Source organism: Hetaerina americana, unplaced genomic scaffold (genome assembly GCF_022747635.1).
Source record: "Hetaerina americana unplaced genomic scaffold, ioHetAmer1.1.p SCAF_6, whole genome shotgun sequence".
Lineage (NCBI taxonomy): Eukaryota > Metazoa > Arthropoda > Insecta > Odonata > Calopterygidae > Hetaerina > Hetaerina americana.
The window spans coordinates 44,454,713-44,472,904 of NW_027287205.1; the positions used below are offsets into that span (position 1 = coordinate 44,454,713).

Here is an 18,192-nt window from a genome sequence, read left to right on the forward strand (position 1 = left end):
TGGTGCGCCAGGCTCCCCCGCTAAGGACCAGCCAGGATCGGCGGTAAGGTGCGGCCCGCCGGCCTCGCGTCCCTCCCTCCGTCCCCCTCCTGGACCCGGTGTAGATCCGTCCGCTCACCCGGAAGGGTTGTTTATTCCTCCCATCCCTCAGGCGTGGCGATAGAGGCGTGGACGTTGATGTGACCACCTCGCCGGAAGTAGTGCTCTGGTGTTTTGTGCACCGCACGGCGGCAAGGGACGCGTTGGCATTAGCGCGTGCCAAGTCTGGCAGTGGCGGTTCAATTCGATAGCCCGCGAGGAGGAAGAGTTGAAAATCATGGAGTGATGCGTAAGGAAGATTAGGTCATGGACCAATTATTGATATTCAATCACTGTTGAGGCATGCTCGGAGTGATTAAAAATACGGCAAAGCTTTTACGCCCATACACAAACGTGACTCAGCGATATCTCGTTTTTTCAGTGGGTTTTCTCAAATTTGGCGCTTTCCTCGGTAATACTCTGTACTCATAGACTTTTCGCGTTCATGTTTTAGCATTCACCGTCATCTTCTTTGTGTCGTTCTACGAATATTTAAGGTAGTCCATTGTTTATCGTAGGTATTGGATAGACAAACATTAACTACCGCTACATATTTTTTTAGACACGCCTAACTAGACACACCCGGAAACCCTGCACTTCCATAGACCTCCACCTCTTTGTGCATAAAATATTTATGTGGTTTCAGCTGTTTCGTGTCCCTTTAAGCGCCTTGATCGTTCCAGAAGATCTTCAAAGGAATGGAGTCCACTGCGAACACATGATGTGTCGAGTTCCCCACTCTCTTGCTTCCCGGTGTCCAATTGCAAAGCAGACGCATCCTCATGCTTACGAGATACGCTCCCTTCCTTCCCGTTGTCCAATCGCAACGCAAATGTACCCTCATGCTTACGAGATACGCCAGTGACTAATCGAGGTGGCCGTATGGCCAACAGGCCTTATCGTCACACGTGTTTATTGAGTGAAACAAAGCCTGGAGCACTCCTTCCGTGGTGTCCAGTCTGGCCGGAGCTTTCTTTGGCTCCCTCTTGCCCGGTAAGGTCTCCTGTTCGGGTGAGTCCATGGCGTTTCAACCACCAAGGTGGGATATTTTCCTTCATTGCCCGCTGCGAAATTCCCTCGTCATTGTCAATGTTCCAATATATCAAATGGTTATTGGTTTCGCACAGTTCTTCTCTCGATTCTCGTCGTGAAAATAGCCTTTACTCTTTAAAACCTAGCCTTTCTCTTGCCAACGAAATTTTCTGACGTTCCCGGAGGGGCAAGAATCTTCCTCACTCCGACCTAACGTTGATATTTCGTTCCGACGGAACGAAATGGGATCTGAATGTTTTTATGCAAGGTATAGACGCAGAGAGGCCCATTATATCTCTGGCGGGCTTAGCTACCGTTCTGACTACGTTTTCAGTGATGTTAAGTCATTATAATAGAGCCCGATGCGCTCGCACCAAGTGTCGTCGTAAGCGAATTCGATATTTGCCGATCGGGTTTTGGATCGGAGCTAACACTAAACCCCATTCATCCGGAAACACCTCGTCCCATTCGTGAAGTCGCCAAGTATAACGTCAAAGCTGTTGCAACAAACAGAAAAATAAATTGCGGTTGCAGTGAGACAGAACAGGGATCCAAATATCATGTAATGCCCATGAGATAATTCCACAGAATCAGAGAATTTTGCATTAACATAAGGAATGCCTGTCTGACTGTCATTTTTCCTATTTCAATGACTCATCGAATCGTGTCCTGCAAACGTCATGCCCAAACCGTGGTCGTATTAGAATAAATCTTCAATTCTTGCTCATTACTTAGCCATTCCGAGGTGTGACCTGTAGGTGGGAAGATCGACCCCTCAGATGTCCAACCTCAGTGACCTCATGAGTCTGTATTCACGTGACCCAGTCGCGGTCGTTTCTCCCCCTCACCTCGATCCAATGTTTTACGCTCCGTCAAAACGTTCAGGGAGCCCGAGGCCCCATTAGCGTAATGAGTGAGTCCGATCTCCGCCCCCCCCCCCCGCCATTCTTCCGCGTCTCCTCCCGTCATCTGGAATGTGACCTCCGCGCCTATTTTTTTATATTTTATTAATCCCGCAGCACATCAGGCTCTCGCTCTCCTCAAGAGCACTTGTTGTTCCCTCTCGCGACCCACTCCACAATCACCCTTGACAGGTCTTCCCCCCTCCCCTTCCTTTATTCCATCCACCGCCAACGACCATCTTGAAGATTATTACTGCACCGGCAGAACGACTGTGGGACACGCGAGGGTCGAATTATGGCTCCCGTGTATTATGAATGATTCCCCCTCCTCTTCCCATGTTCGGAGTGGGTATCACAAAATCCGCCACGAGGAGGTTTTGACGATTAGCCCAACCCCGATTCTCAGTGGAGGGGACTGATCACATAATGGGATGACGCGAGAAGTTCCTCGAGTTCTGGGAAGGAGTAAAGGGTTTGCCGTTTCTCTCTCTTAAAAGTATAAGGAAGTGTTTATTAGACGATATCTCCATAACCATCTACCGTTTTCCAATAAGTGATAGATAATATATACCAAACTTAACCCCACAAGGAGGATGATGTTTAGCATGCCCAATAGCCCTTCATGTAGCATCTTGTTTCTGTTAGGTTATACATGGCATTCAGGACCCTTAAGCCATCTTAATTATGTATAATTAAAACTATTTCGTCTTCAAAAAGAGCCTTCATGGAACTTTTCCATTCATATGTTTCAGTTGGAGACAGACCCATTAATGCCTAAGTTTGCCCATCATGATCTTTGGCTCATGGCAAAGATTAATTTTCAGGATATAAAGAGAGCAACAGTGGTAGCTATTTGATTCCTTGGCTCACTGGATGGCCTTTTACTCCAGAGCTGTGGCTTTTGCAACTTTCTGCAATTCATCAAATTTGCCAAAGCCCATTTTTAATTTACTTACAGGCAAATCTTACATTGGTATCTGTATCAACTCAAGGTTATGTAATTGTGTGTAGGTTTGATAGATGAGGGCATACCGTACGCCTAATAAAGTCCTATGGCACATGAAATAAATATATTGAGGGAAGGCAAGCCAGTTTCTTTCCATGTACCTTACTTACATGCACGACTTACCTCCCATACTTGAAATAAAAAGTAAAATTCTTTTATGGCACGTCATTAACATTGTCAATTGTTTCTGTCATTGCAGATCGCGAGGGCTTCCACCAATTGCACCGTGATGAAAGGGGGTTGTGCCACAGTGAGAGTGCGGTGGTGATGGACCCCAGTCCTGAGCTTGAGACAAACGAACGGGACGAAGGGAGGTGGGGTGCTGTGACAGCCAGCAGCAGTAGCAGCGCCAGTGCCTCCAAAACACCCCCATCTCCACCCCTGCAGCCCATGGCATTTACTGTTGACCTAACTTCCAGCCACGACTCTGACCCTGACGCGAGGACTGAGGGAAAGAGACGTCTGGACATTGGCGACAGCATCAGCAAGTTTGCACCACGTCACCGAAGGAACCATTCCATTCCAAAGGCAGACGAAGAGAAGGTAAGATTGTCCCAAAGAACTTTGAGAAAAGTGGCCTTTTAAAACATGAATGATAATTTTTGCCACCCTGTAACAAACAGATGAGCTGGAGGAGGCAGGTATCCCCACAAGTCATCAAATGCTATGGTAGAAGATTTTTGAAGTACTGATGATTCTAATTAGGAAATTAGATCCAGTTGGATTCACCAAAATTTTGAAACCGTTGTAATTGGTTAGAAAAGCATTTGAAAAGAAAGTAGATGATAATGTTCCATTAGGAAAATGTATGATTATGCACTTAGGTAAAGTGAAATGGCATGTAAGAATGAATTACTGTCAGATCATTAAAAAGTTTGCATCGGGAGGTATGGATTCAACCAAACTTAAAATTGAAAGGCCAATGAATGAATGATGAATTAATCAAATTGAATACTGCTGTATCTGTGCCAGTGAAACAAAAATGTATTTTAGTCAGATAGTCATGAAAAAATAAGACCCACTTCCGGAAAGATTTTTCTTGTTTTAAATAAATCATGTTGAAAAAGGAGATAGCTTCAGGCGTCACTTTGTGGAAACGATACATATTGCAAAGGAAACACTTGGTTTTTCCACATAAAATATTTATTCACGACCTAGGTTTCGACGCTCAGCGTCATCTTCAGGTGAAATACAGGCCAAAATCTTTCTTTATATAACAGAACCTCCCCATTCCTTCTGTTATATAAAGAAAGATTTTGGCCTGTATTTCACCTGAAGATGACGCTGAGCGTCGAAACCTAGGTCGTGAATAAATATTTTATGTGGAAAAACCAAGTGTTTCCTTTGCAATATGTTGAAAAATGTGTTGAAAGGAGACTAATGAAAACATTGTAGAAATAGGTGATCATTTCTGATAGCTTAAGTAGTTTTTATAATCTTTTTTAATGGCTATCCATGTCATCTCACTCAATCACCTTCATCAGTTTACATTTCCACATTATTTAATGTAGACTAGTCCTCAGATTAGTTCATTCCACTTTGTACAATGGCAAAATTTAGCATTATTTGGTATTTTAGGCACACAATATTTTACGGTTGAACAATTTGTGATTTGGTTGTGGTACAAATCCTACATTTAGCCTTTCCTTGGGAATCCAATTACAAAGCTATCGAATAGCACCACATTAGGTTTTTCTGCATAATGGTGAACGTATTTCAGGGTGTTGTTGGGCTATTAATAAATAAGGACTGAACTGATATGTTTTAATAAAGGAAGGAAAATTTTATTGAAAGAAGAGGTTTCAATGATTAATGCAGAAACACAAGGTTAATTAAATTAAGAACCTGGTCTAATTGGTGAAGCTTCTCAGCTAAGGGATGTCACTTTTTGGAATGTATACAAAATCCAAAAACCTTTGAAGGTAGGCCTCAAATCTTAAAATAGTTAAAACTAACTTTTGGCCAGTAATGGAACCTTGAGCATAAAATGTAGAAGGCCCTATAGGGAAATAAATTACTGAAGATCTGCATGCTTCAAGGGCACTTGAGGTTTCGTTACTTAAAGACATGCTCTATGCTTCCCATCCTCTTTCCATCAAGACACAGTGAAAAGTTTATTCCTAGTTTCTATCTTTCCACAAGGTCCATGCTGAGCTCTAAAATATTGGATACCCTAAGTGATGATTTACCTCAGACTTTTGAATTATTAATAATAATATCTTATAAATATCCCCTAATTATCTTTGTGCATTTACCTACCCGAAATTTGGATAAATTATTATATTGTAAGGCATTTTTGCTTGGGTGTATGAAATGTAGGTAATGTGTTTCCTTTTCAATACTATTGGTGCACATTTTTAGCTAACACTTACTTGTGCTCTCTTAATATTCAAAGAATTTAAGGGGATGGATAATTTTCATGCTAGTATATTAATATAAAATTGTTATAAATTGTTTACTTTCCTGATACATTTAAAAAATATTTGGAGAATTATTTCCTCACCCTGTTCCTTCTGAAGCAGCAAGATCTTCCGAGTAAGAAATTGATATGAACACTAAATTTTGGTGAAAATGACATATTTCCATTAAATCTATTGATTGTCCACAACAGCTAATGTTATCAAATTATTCTCAGTTTGAGTTACAATCAGCCTAACTAAATCCAAATTTTAAGCACTTACTTTGATAGCTATATTGTCATATAGATAGTATAAAATTTTTGGGTTGGAGGTGTAACTATAATAAATATTCCTTTCCATGATCTTCTATTTCTTATTCATGCTTTAACCAATGCATATTTTGTACATTCTGATGAATAGCTTATAATTAGTCAAAAGAGAAATTCATGTTTACTTGGATACAAATGTTTTGGGCTTATTGTTGATTTTGTATAAAGAGGTTGCTATGTTTCACTTTAAAGTTTTAGGGTGGCCATTTGAATAATAGTTCATACTTTTGCAAACATGTCTGGGGTTCATCAAGGAAGATTATTTTTCCACTATTTATTACAGGCAAAAGGGGACAAAGGAGATAAAACAGAGCATAAGGAAACATCCAAGCCATTTTGCCAGTCTCCAGCTGTCATTCGAAAGTCATTTGCATCACGAAAGGCAGGCTATCACTCTGAGGGCTATTTCTCGAGTGATCAAGAAGAAGACGTTAGCGTAAAGAGTGACTTTTCTGTAAATAAAAACAAAAATGGTGACAAAGGTATGTGATAGTAAGGATATTTTTTTTAAAAGCTTATAAAATTTGTTTAGTAATTATTTAAAATTCTAAAGCAACTAGTCAATTTAACATGTTGTGTTTAAATTTTTACTTGGTAACAATCTTTGAAAGTAGTGAAGATTTGAGTTTCTATTTTTTTTATTAAAATTATTTACATTTAATATCTATCATCCAAACCTGAGATTGTAGTTGATAAATTATCAGGGATGTCTCTGCATTTTTTGTGGAGTATTTGTTAATCGTATCAAACATGGCTGTAGAGAACTTGGAAATCTTTAAAATAAATTTTATCAAAGTAATGAAATTAAATGTGGAATGCACATTTTTTTGTCATCTGTGCATGCTCATTTATTCTTATATTATTCTCTTGTTGGAATTGGTTATCATAGCTTTTTAAAATCATTGTAATTCTTGAATTCACAATAACTTAATGAGAAATGTTAGCTTTCAAAGGGCTTGTAATATGGTATTTCGTATCCCTTGGTCAGGCATGTTCACATCAAAACTCATTGGGTGGATAAATCAATATTGACAGCAATTCATTCTATTTATGGAACCAATACATTTTGGAAATGAAAAATAGTAACTTTGTGATTCCACTGAAAGTTTTTATTAAGAGATGACCTGGGTTTCGATGTTCAACCTCATCTTCAGGATGACATTGAACGTTGAAACTCAGGTTGTCTCGTAATAAAACTTTTCAGTGGAATCGCAAAGTTACTATTTTTCATTTCCAATCATAAATTTGAGCGAAGTAGAGACTACTACTATGACAGCTTAAATACATATGTATGTAAAAAATTAGGGTGTATGCATGGTTGTGGGTATCAATAATAAATTATTTTCAGTAGTTATCCTCTCTTCTGAATTTCATGTGGTCCACTACCTCGACACAATAACTTTCTATTCTAGAATTCAAAGTATCAGATATGAAATTTACTATGCCAAAATCCTGTTAAACCAGTTTCATGAAATTTTACAGGAAGCTATTTGTGGAGTTTTTTCTCTTATTTTGGCTGAATGAAACCTTGATTACATGATTAAACATGGTTTTAGTGATCCTGTTGAAAGAGCCAGTAAAGTCTTGAAATCAGTCCAAACAAAATCCCTGTTTTTCACATTCACCATATCCATATGAATAGGCAAAAGACACATTTCAATTCATACAGCAGCTCATCTCCCTCCTGTTATGTATACTTTCTGTCACAAAGGCAATGGCATTACGTTTGGCAGATAGACATACCAGCAGGTCTAGTTGAACTGTAAATGCTCCAGTTTTAAAAATAAAATTGTAATTCTGAAACTCCTGTCGAAACTGTTCTTCATATTTCTTGGCTTGTTGGAGCATTAATATTCACTTAATAATTTGAGCTATTTTTTCCTATTAACTGGGGCCCTTTCAACTCATTTAAATCAGTGTCTACCTGTTTTGATAAGGTTTTCAAACCTTGAAGTAAGATGGCCATTTGATTCCTTTTAAAGAAAATAAGAATCTGGTTCCTGGAATGATAAATACTAAATGTCAGAATGTTATAGTGGATAACTTATGAAAATTGAACTTGTTGTCTAAACATTGTTTTCAGAAAGTAGACCAGGAGATAGATTTGAATTAGCGTATGAAAATATTAATATGCAGCCATTATCTTTAGGACTGAGGGGCACCTTGAGCAATCCTCTGGAGAAGACAATGAGTGATCCGAAGGGTAAGGGTGCATTAATGGGGGAGATGCATGCATTTGGCCGCTCTCTGGAGGAGTCTGCATCACACTTTATAAGCAAAGTGCTGGGGAGCAGCCCAGAGAAAAGGAAGGAACCAATAAGGAGTGCCAGCATGGGCAATGACCCTTTGGATTTGGAGGAGAGTGATACCAATGCCGACATTGGAGGGGGGGGCGATGATGGGGAAGGAGCGCACAGTGAGGCTGGGACATACACAATTGATAAGGAGTCTCCTTGTCCAGAGGAGGAGAAGGCTCGAAAAGACATTGACCAAGTGTTTGGTGTGCACAGTGGTGAGGGAGTGACGTTGGAAAATGGTAGGCCTCTGCCCCCAGGACTCGAGGAGAAGCTTAAGGTATGTTGCTCTGTTGATTGTGTTTCCCATCTCCGGTTTTATTTCGGCATGAGTCAGATCTCTTACACGCTGCATCCCACGTACATTCAATTCCCTCTTACAGTTTCCTTCTTGAATTGATATCTAATCCTCCATCATCTTTCTCATCCTCAATCCATGGATTTCCTCTCTAATTTTTCTGGTGAACTTGTGGTTGTTGTATGGACTTAGTTTGCATTTCTGTGTAGAGTAAATCTATGTTTCTTGAAACGTAACTAATTTTCACCACATTCTATTATTTTCATTTATTTAATGGTTATTTATAATGTTTAACATGTTGTTCACTTTGTTAACAATCCAATGTAAAAGAAATTAGCTGTTTTTGGTTTAGTTGTTAAGTAAATAAATAAAATAGTAGCTTGAAGAAAACCAAGAAATGGGGAGATGCAACTTAAAATTCGATTTCAATAGGGCATCTGTAAAAATATTTGACTGTGAGTATTTTATCAAAAGAAATAACCATCCGAGGATATTTTTTTTGTTCTTAAATGGTATTTTCAATGCATTTACTTGGAAATACTCTTTATTTAACTACCTAATGGTTAATGATGCAATAGATCCTCTACATTGGGCAAAGGTGAATAAAATGAAACATGCAAGTATATTTTTTTCAAAAACAAATTGTATGTTTTTAGAGGGAAAGAAAAAAATTAATATTTATTTTAAGTGTAGTGGTACCATCTTATTTTGAGTAGATGATTATTAATGCAGCAAAGTATTCAACTTTTGTTCCAAACATTTTTCATGGAGACATAATTATTAAGGTTAGGCCAGCAAAAAAACCAGAATAAACAGTTGGCATTTCAGCTGGTATGTAGAGATAATGTAAGCACACGAAGGTGAAATATGAATGATTTTACATAAAATGGGAGTATAGGGTTTGTAGTGGCATATGTTAAGTGGTGTTTAGAAATGCTTAGTCCCTGTGTTCATCAAAAACCTACATTGGTCATCAGACTGCTGCTAATAGAATTAGAAAAATTGAACATTAAAATTTGAGGCCTTTTATTTGCAATGATTTAATATTTGCTGACTCTTACTTGAATTGATTATTATGCCTTTGGGATTGCATAATTTTTTAAATTATTTCAGCTTAGCTCTCAAAGAGGCAGCCCAAATTGGATCAGAGAATGGGCTGCTCAGGTTGCAGAGCAACATCAGCAGAGGGCTCAGAGCAAACCTCAGGAAAAAACTATTACTGCATTACCAAAAACCAAAGGTAAGGTTATTTAATTTTTAATCTCCTCTGGTCTGTTCAGGAAATGTTTGCAGTGTCATGTAAAAATGCTTCTTAGCTGTGCACTAATGTCAGGATTTTTTCTGATCAGCCTCAACCCCCACTGGAATGAGGGTAGCAGACACACAGAGTCCATTACCTGCCACTTGTGGGCCTACACGCCCTCGGAGACGTCTTCCCAGTCTGCCCACAGATCAGGTGCCGTTCACTCTTGCGCCACCTCTCAATGCCGATCCTTCTGCCACCACTAATTCCATAGCGGTGAGCTCCATAACATTCTCAGCCACTCTAACAATGTGTTGTGTGTTCTTTGTCATCCCATGTCTTACCCCTGTTCCTTGCACTTTCATTCTGTAAATTTTCTGAAGTTAAATGTCCTATGTGATTCCAACCTTTTGGTGTTGTTTTGGAGTCATGTTCTTCTTATTTCCTGCACCTTTTAAACTCCCATGTTCAAATATTCATATGCACTTACAGATTGATTCTTAACCCTCTTAGTGCGGGGGGTATTTCAGGGGTACTAGTGAGAAGTGCGAAGGGTAATTTAAGAAAATGTATCACCTTAGAAAAAAAAATTATGAAGTTATTTGTTTAGATATCCATATGCAGTTTTTTTATTTTAAAATATAATATTGTAGTTAATAATGATGTAATACATTTACATCATCTGAAAAATAAATGTAATTACTACAGTATCATAAATTTGAAGAATATTTTTTTAGCAATTATATTTCGATTTTTAGACACAAAACTAATATTTTTTTAAAAACATTTTTCAATTAAACTACGATATTTAAATAAAATAAAGAATCAAAAAGACATGCAGAAAATATTATAAATAAATAAAGAAAAACCAGTGAATTGCAAATTTTTTTGTCAGCCTCTGCATAGTTCTATTTTGTTGAAAAGGCTGAAATCACTAAGTCAAATTGGAACTTTTCCCCTCTCCTTGAGATTGTGGCAATGTGCTTACAATCTAAAGGCAGAAAAAAACCAAGTTCTAACTCACAGAGAACTGCTGACAATGTAATCCATTACACAGGGCACAATTGATTAGATAGGATGGATGGCAAGAGAAACCAAAATGATTACAAAGCAGTGTTCTCATTTCCATCGGCTCAACAAAGTCTGAATAAGCAGCTATATATCAACACCACGACACCACAACAAATTCAAGAGATTACAGATGAAAACAGATTAGTAGCCTTTCAGTGGCTTTTCATAGTGGAAAGACAACTCAGAAAAAAAACGAGCAAACAATTAGGCTGAGCTTCCCGACATGTACAAAACTGAACGAAAAATTATAGTAAGAATTATACTTTTTGAAAAGCATTTAAAATTGCTAATAAAAAATTAAAAAATATTTACGTAATTCTATGGAATTCAACCTATCGATAGCACAAAAACCATAAATTATTAAAGAAAAAACCATAAGTTACAGCGATTTAAACAATAGCCTACGCAAGAGCCGATATATCTGCCCACTGCACTTTTCGCCAAGGATACGAAAGCCGATATATCGGCCCGCTACACTAAGAGGGTTAAAATGGCTGGTTCGTAGTCATTGAGTAAAATCAAAGCATAAGTGAAAATCACATTTACCTGTTCTGCATTAGTAACTCTGTTGCTTCATCTTAGTATTTTCAGTTTAATTCAGTTTAATCAGTTCAGTCATGATAACATTGGATTTTAATTAAAAACAAGTGCATCAAATGGTTTTTAATTTTAATAAAGGTAACTTTTAAGCTAATAGTCATAGCTTAAGGGGAGGCAACCGACAGGGGTGGTCATTTGCGCCATTAGGGATGGATGGGAAAGGAGGAAGGGAGGAAAGAAACCTGGGGTTGGCATTAGCCTACTGTTAATAAGAGGTGCCATGGGGTCTGCAGTTCAACATCCTATCTGATGGACGGCGTGCTCTCCACGAAGTATATCAAGTAGGGATCAGGATTCTGCTGAAAAATATCTGTCGTCTCCGGGTTTCGAACCTGGAGATGGCAGATATTTTTCTTCCCTCTTTTTGTGAAGTCAGTACATTAGCCACTGCACCATCAGGATCCCCTTTTGAGCCAATAATACTGTGAAAAAGCTTAAAACATAAGTTTTCTCTTGTATATTGTAATGTAGAATATATGGCTGACGATGATGGCAGTGATTTTTAGTGTATTAATTATTTATTAATACTCGTTGTTGATCTATTTTCTTAGCATATTTTAGCTTGACTGTATAATTATGTATTCTAAATATTTATCTCTATTAAAAATGTCACCTTTGCATTTCATAATGTTTTCAAATCACTGTTTGATGGTAGAACCATCATTGAATTGTTATGACGTTCCAAAATTTGATATTTGTTACTGGCTTGTAAAAACTTTTTTACTGAGTTTACTCTCTCTTAGATATGCTTGCCCTGAAATATTTTTTCCTTCATATTTTCTCATTAGTAAAACTTTTGTCTGACATAGTTAAACATTGTGGGGCAACCCTTTGATCGATTCCAGGCTCCTCATAGTGATAGCAATTTGGAAACAGAGTCATTTCTTCGGGATACTGAGTCAGTGGTGACAGCAATGCAGGCACGAATGACCCGATCATTCACTGGTAGCCTCATGTCAGCACCTTCCCCATCATTCGACTGTGGAGGAGGGCAGCAGGAAACAGAAGATGCTGAGCCCTCAGCAGACTCGGACCCAGGGAGCTGTACGGGCAATGAGTTCAGTGGCCGTGTGAGAACCAGTCGTAATGGTATTCTCGGCAGATCGAATTTCCGCAAGGAAGTGAAGATAAGTGAGACGGACCCTGGTTCCAAGTCACTCAGTGCACAACTCAGGGCAAAGCTGAGACTTTTGGAAAACTCTGTGAGGCCATCATCGCCAACCTCAGGTGAAAAGACGGAAGTGGGGAAGAGGGTGGGGATGGACAGGAGGTTGGGCCAAACGACAGAGGAAGAGGATGTTGAAAGGGGCCAAGACGACAGTGGGGCACTGCCAGCAGTTGGCAATGTTCATCAGACGAGGTACAACAGGGCATTCAGGTAAAGGCATCACATACAGATTTTTGTCATCCTCAACATTTTACCAAGAGTATGGTTTTCTCCTCTTAGTTTGAAATCCTTGCATGACTTCATTTTCTATTTATCATTTTTAGCCTCCAAAATAACAATATTTGAAGGGGGATTCAAATAGTTGATTGCTTGGATCGGTCAGATCAGAGTTAAGAATAAATCTCATATTTTGGTTTAAAAAAGCACAGTAAACCCTCGCTAATCTGAACTATATTGGGCCAGAGGTTGTCGAGATAAACCAAATCTTGATTAACAGGGAATTTAAGGCATGCAACTCTCCAGAATATTTTTCACCACTCTTCTTGTGCATGCTCTATCACTGATGGCTTAAAATTACTTTAAATAGTGAACAGAAAGCCCCAAGTGTAAAAACTCCTTAAGTAAAGTTCATTGAAATCTTATTTGGGTAAAATATATCATATAGTGTCCCCAGAAATCAGCTCAATTATTCTTAAGTTACTTCAATCATCAATGATAATGATTATTATCTCCTTTATCAATCTTATCCCATATATTTGATACATATATATATATATGTGTATTTTTTATACATGTATACATACATACATATATGTACCCACCATGGTCTTTTGAGTTATGGGAATATGAAAGAGTCACATGGGGTGAGATAGGGAGAATAGAGGGTAGGTCGAAAAATTTCAAAGCCTCATTGCTTTGGTTGCCGGTTGTGCCATGGTCACGATTCAGGTTTTTGCTTTCTAAAAAGTTGTCAGTAGTCAAGGAACCAGCATGCTGTCATTTTTGACATGCACAGTTCTTTGTGAATAATTTTCAATGCACTGCTGTAGCTAAGATAAGTCTCATTCATTATCATTCGGATGATAGCTCTTGGTCTAATATGATTAAGTCCTCCACTTTCTTCACTGTGGAGGCATCGTCCATGAGTGATGGTCTTCCACTTCTTGGATTGTCTGTGAGGGGTATTTGCTCTGTTTGAAAATTCCTTTTCCACCTCAGAACTGTATCATATGATGGGCTATCATTTCCACAAATAGCCATAAGCATCCTTAATCATTTCATCATGGATTTTCTAGTCACTGTAACCTTTCAAATGAAGGAACTTAATCATGCTGTGAACCTCAGTCTTCTTCGTACTGCAAGTTACTTCAATCTATGGCTGCCTGAAACAAAACAAATCAACATCAAGAGTTTTAATTTGCAAAATTATGTACTTAAAGATCAATTAATATGAAGAATAAATTTTATCGAGATATCTCATAATTTCTTAGTAAATATAATCAAAAGTGATACCCCTACATATGTATGAGGGTAGGCTGAAAAGTAATGCTCACATGCTTTTAGAGTCCAAACAGAAACAAATAGCAAGATTGGGCGAAAAGTACATTAAAGTACAATTCTTAAGTTTCAAAATTATATATTTATTTTTCAACATAGTCACCATTAAGGCTAACACATTTCTCTGAATGTGTAACAAGTTTTTTCATTCTGTCACTGAAAAACTTCCAACTTTTCTCGAATCCAGTTCTTGACAGCTGCCTTCACCTCATCGTCCGAGGTGTAATGATTACCCTTGAGATGTCACTTGAGTTGAAGAAAAAAAATAAAAATTGCCAGGCGCAAGATCGGGGGAAAAAGGAGGGTGTGGAATCGGTCCAAAGTCAAGTTTTAACCTCTCCAGTTGTATAGCGAGGTGTATGGACGAGCATTTTCGTGTCGCAAAATTATTAGCTTCAGGCTTCCTTTAACATGATAAGCTCGACGTTGGAGTTGTTTTAGAGTCTGTATATAAAAAACCAAAAATACAATAATCAACCTTGGATCGTTTTGGTAGTTGATGGTAGAGTTCACCCAGTACTAAGCCTGATGGCATGTGAAATTCACCTATCATGGTAAGGGAGCCAGTTCATTTCCCTATGCCGGTCATGGTTTCCCAGGAAGATCTGGTACCCAAAAAATCACATAGCATGGGTGGAACTGCAGGTTTCCAGAGAGGCTTGCCTGGGAATCGAACCCAGGCCCTCCGATCAGTAGTCCAATGCTCTATCCCTGGACTACTGCAACCCACAGTCTGTATATACTGAGAAGAATTTACCATTGCCCCTCGTTCCAGAAAATTGGTCACATAAATACCAATTTGCTAGGAGCCAATTCTGCCAATAATCATAATTGTGATGACTCCTGCTACAATAAAGTGAAAATTTATATTAACATTATTAAAATTGACAATTGTGAGTAGATTTTGTGATAGAATACATTATGCATAATTTTGGTATCTTGGGTTTTTGACCTTTTTTTAGGTTTTACAGGATGCTTTCGTCGCAAATGCCATCCATAACCTCAATTCTTAGTTTTCCCTCATACAGGTCTAACATTACTCTTGTTGGGAAGTTTGGGTACTCAATTAAGACTAATCCAATTAATTATTTAAAAAAATCTGTTTAATGATTGCTTAATGTGGTGATGCTGAGCAAGAGGTTGTGGATATTGGTGAAATACATGTAGCGGAGTCATAAGTCCCCCATAGTTCTCTCTCAAATTAAGGGTACTCAATGGATTTTGCCCAGGCCATGTGGACATAATGGAATCTCTAGTTCACTACTCTGTAGCATAACAGACAGGGATAGTTAGGGCTAAAATGAGGGTCATTTTCTCTAAGTGCCATGAGTAGAGTTGTCCAAGAGTCTCTTGCAAACACAAGTCCACACCCCCTTACTTCAAAATCTCCTGTACAGGGTGCTTTTGCTTGGGGAATTGCTGGGCGGGTTTGTCAAATCATGATTGAATTTTGACCTGTAAATACTTTGTTTCTAAGACGGGGCTATCTTTGCCGTAAGTGGTGGTTTTTATGTTTTTCTAGATATTGGGAAAGGTATTATTGAATCATAAATATAGTTTATTTCTTTGATGCAGGGAAAATATACCCTTATCATTCCAAATCTCAAGTAATTACTCATAACTAATAATGGCTATCCTACCTTTATGTAGTCTTCCTCCTTAACCCACTAGATAAATTACTAGTTTACATTTACAGAGTTATATTACTTAAATATTGATATGTGTCCCTGTTGTGTATACCTCATGTAGCTCAAATCAAATGCCATTAGGGTGATATGGCTGTTACTTTTTACAGTATAGTCGAGGGTAGTTATTTTAGTATAACCGTCTCATAAAGGAATTTGCAAAGATGAGTGATTAAGTGATGAAGTTTTATAACTTTGGTCGACAAATATACACTTAAAGGTCAGTGTGAAGGTCTTTTTCTATGAAGTTACTGGTCAACATATTCTTTAGGACAGAAATGGTTCACATTCGTTGCTACAGATTCAATGCTCATTTGTTGTTTGTGTCCTTTATTTAGTAAGTTGTTCAATGTGTCAGTTTTCTGTATTATGGTCTTGTTTTATTTTTTTTCAATTCTTTGACTGTACTTAATTGATAAGAAATTTATTTCATAAAATATTAAGGAAGAAAGCTCAAGTTGATGCAGTTTGGAGCCACTAATTATATGGGTCTCAAATTTATGGTAATTGAAATTAAAATATTTCTTCCTTTAATTTGGCGATAAGCAGTAGAAAACTTTAGTAATTATTGTTGAATTAATTAATTAATTTAAATACTATGAAAAATATTACTCCGTAAATGTTCGGTATGATTGAGACTTGCATATGATGTGGTGTTCATTGATTGCTCTGGCACAAGGCGTATTTTTTCAATTTGTATGACTAACAATATTTGTTTGGCATAATAATGTTTTACTTGGGGTACATATCATTCTTGTTGGCTGGCCATCAGGAAAGGAATGTCTGGAAAAAGCTTTAATTAAATCAGTTTTTTTAGTCATAATTTGGGGGGGGAAAATCAGGAAAGTGATATAATTAATTTGAATAAGTAACAAATATGATATGCTTAATCATGAATCCCTCATGAGAATGATGTTTCTTTTAGTTTTGAGGCCAGTTTGCCTTTGATATTGGCCATATTATCTGTGATGCCAGTGCTATACTCGACAATAAAGATTGTTGTTCTGTTTCTGCATCAACAATCCCATTTATATAGTGTGCCCATTGACAGCTTTGGCTGAAATTCTTCATATCTAATAGGAATAAGGATTCATACTTGCAATCAAGACTTGACATAATATCTAAGAAGCATGCTGATGAGGGAATTAGGAAATTAAAAATTAGGACTATTTTAAATGGAAGTCAGAATTCATCCTTCATATTAAAAATTCATTTATCTGTAGGGCCTAGATGTTACAATTTATCAATTAATTTTGAAATTTTTTCATAAGTACTGTGATATTTCACATAGTTTCAAAAGCTGCTAAAACTTAAGTGCCCTAATAGTTATCATCTCAGGCTACAACCATTATCCATTTTATCTTTTCATTAAATCATCATGCTTGAATGTTTAATGACCATAGTCGATGAATCATATTAGTTATTGCTGGCTCTGAAGATTATTTTAGCTTTCAGTTGCTAATAGTGGCACCAAATCTCATCAAGTCATGCCATAATACCTTTGGGCAGTTCTATTATTATCTCGAATTGAATCGCTTGAGCTCTTCCGGTTCTACATTTTTTGTCTTCAGTTCTTTGGAATACATGCAAAAGGTTCATCTACGTGCTAGTCAAGGGGTGAGTATATATCAAAATATCTGATTATGAATTGTAATCTAGACATTAAAGACTCATTTTTTTCCCTATTTAATGTTAATTTTGTTGACATTTCAGAAACACCTCCAATAATGAATGGTAATATTTAGCTTACATGAATTAAGTAAAGCTTAGATTGAAGGTGAAGTCATGAAGTTAGTTCTGGTATATACCCAAATATGAGGTGACGTAGATAATTTTATCAGTAATGATTTGCATCTCTTATAAATATTTTTTGGATAATTCTAATAAATTAATTTTTATGTATTAAAGTTAATATTAAAACTAGTACTTGCTATAATTGCTGTTGATCACTTTACGTTTTAGCATACATTATTTAACCAATAGGTATTGCATAATGTGAGATATTTTGTAAGAATTTAAACATAAGGCCACCTCCATTTTACTTAGTGATGATATTATGGAATGGCTCACCTTGTATTCGGGTATGTACGGCATTTCGATTAATATTTGTTCATACTTTTGTAACCCTTTTTGTGTACTTAGTACTCTATTATTACTATTAAACCAAGATACCTGATCCTCAACTAGAATGCATTGTGGATTATGTAGCATGCACCATTCTTTGTATTCAGTAAGCTACATGATGAATGTGTACATAGCTTGTTTTATGATCCTCTGTTGATAATTTCCTTGTCACTAATGACCCCTCTATTTTGCTTTTTTGTTCAAATTTTCCTTCGTGAAAGTTCAATTTGTCTTTGATTGCAACTCAGGTATATGCCTGCAAACGACTTTGATATGAGATGCATGGAGGATATGAATCAAGTAAGGTCTACCGCAGTGGACTCACAATCAGATTGCATGAGAAGGCAGGCAATCACATGGTAAGGCTTCACTTCAATTGGTGTGCTTTCAATCTACTTTTCTTGGT

At 37.4% G+C, this 18,192-nt stretch overlaps 1 protein-coding gene across 1 annotated transcript in view; it reads left to right on the plus strand.

The window, feature by feature from the left end:
* LOC139695326 (centrosomal protein of 170 kDa-like) overlaps positions 1–18,192 on the plus strand; it is a 277,342-nt gene that overhangs the window by 246,934 nt on the left and 12,216 nt on the right. The window contains exons 7-13 of the mRNA XM_071594033.1: positions 3,218–3,561; positions 6,030–6,228; positions 7,896–8,320; positions 9,452–9,578; positions 9,688–9,857; positions 12,098–12,630; positions 18,035–18,145. Coding sequence (XP_071450134.1) covers positions 3,218–3,561; positions 6,030–6,228; positions 7,896–8,320; positions 9,452–9,578; positions 9,688–9,857; positions 12,098–12,630; positions 18,035–18,145 — 1,909 coding nt within the window. The remainder of the gene's footprint in view (positions 1–3,217; positions 3,562–6,029; positions 6,229–7,895; positions 8,321–9,451; positions 9,579–9,687; positions 9,858–12,097; positions 12,631–18,034; positions 18,146–18,192) is intronic.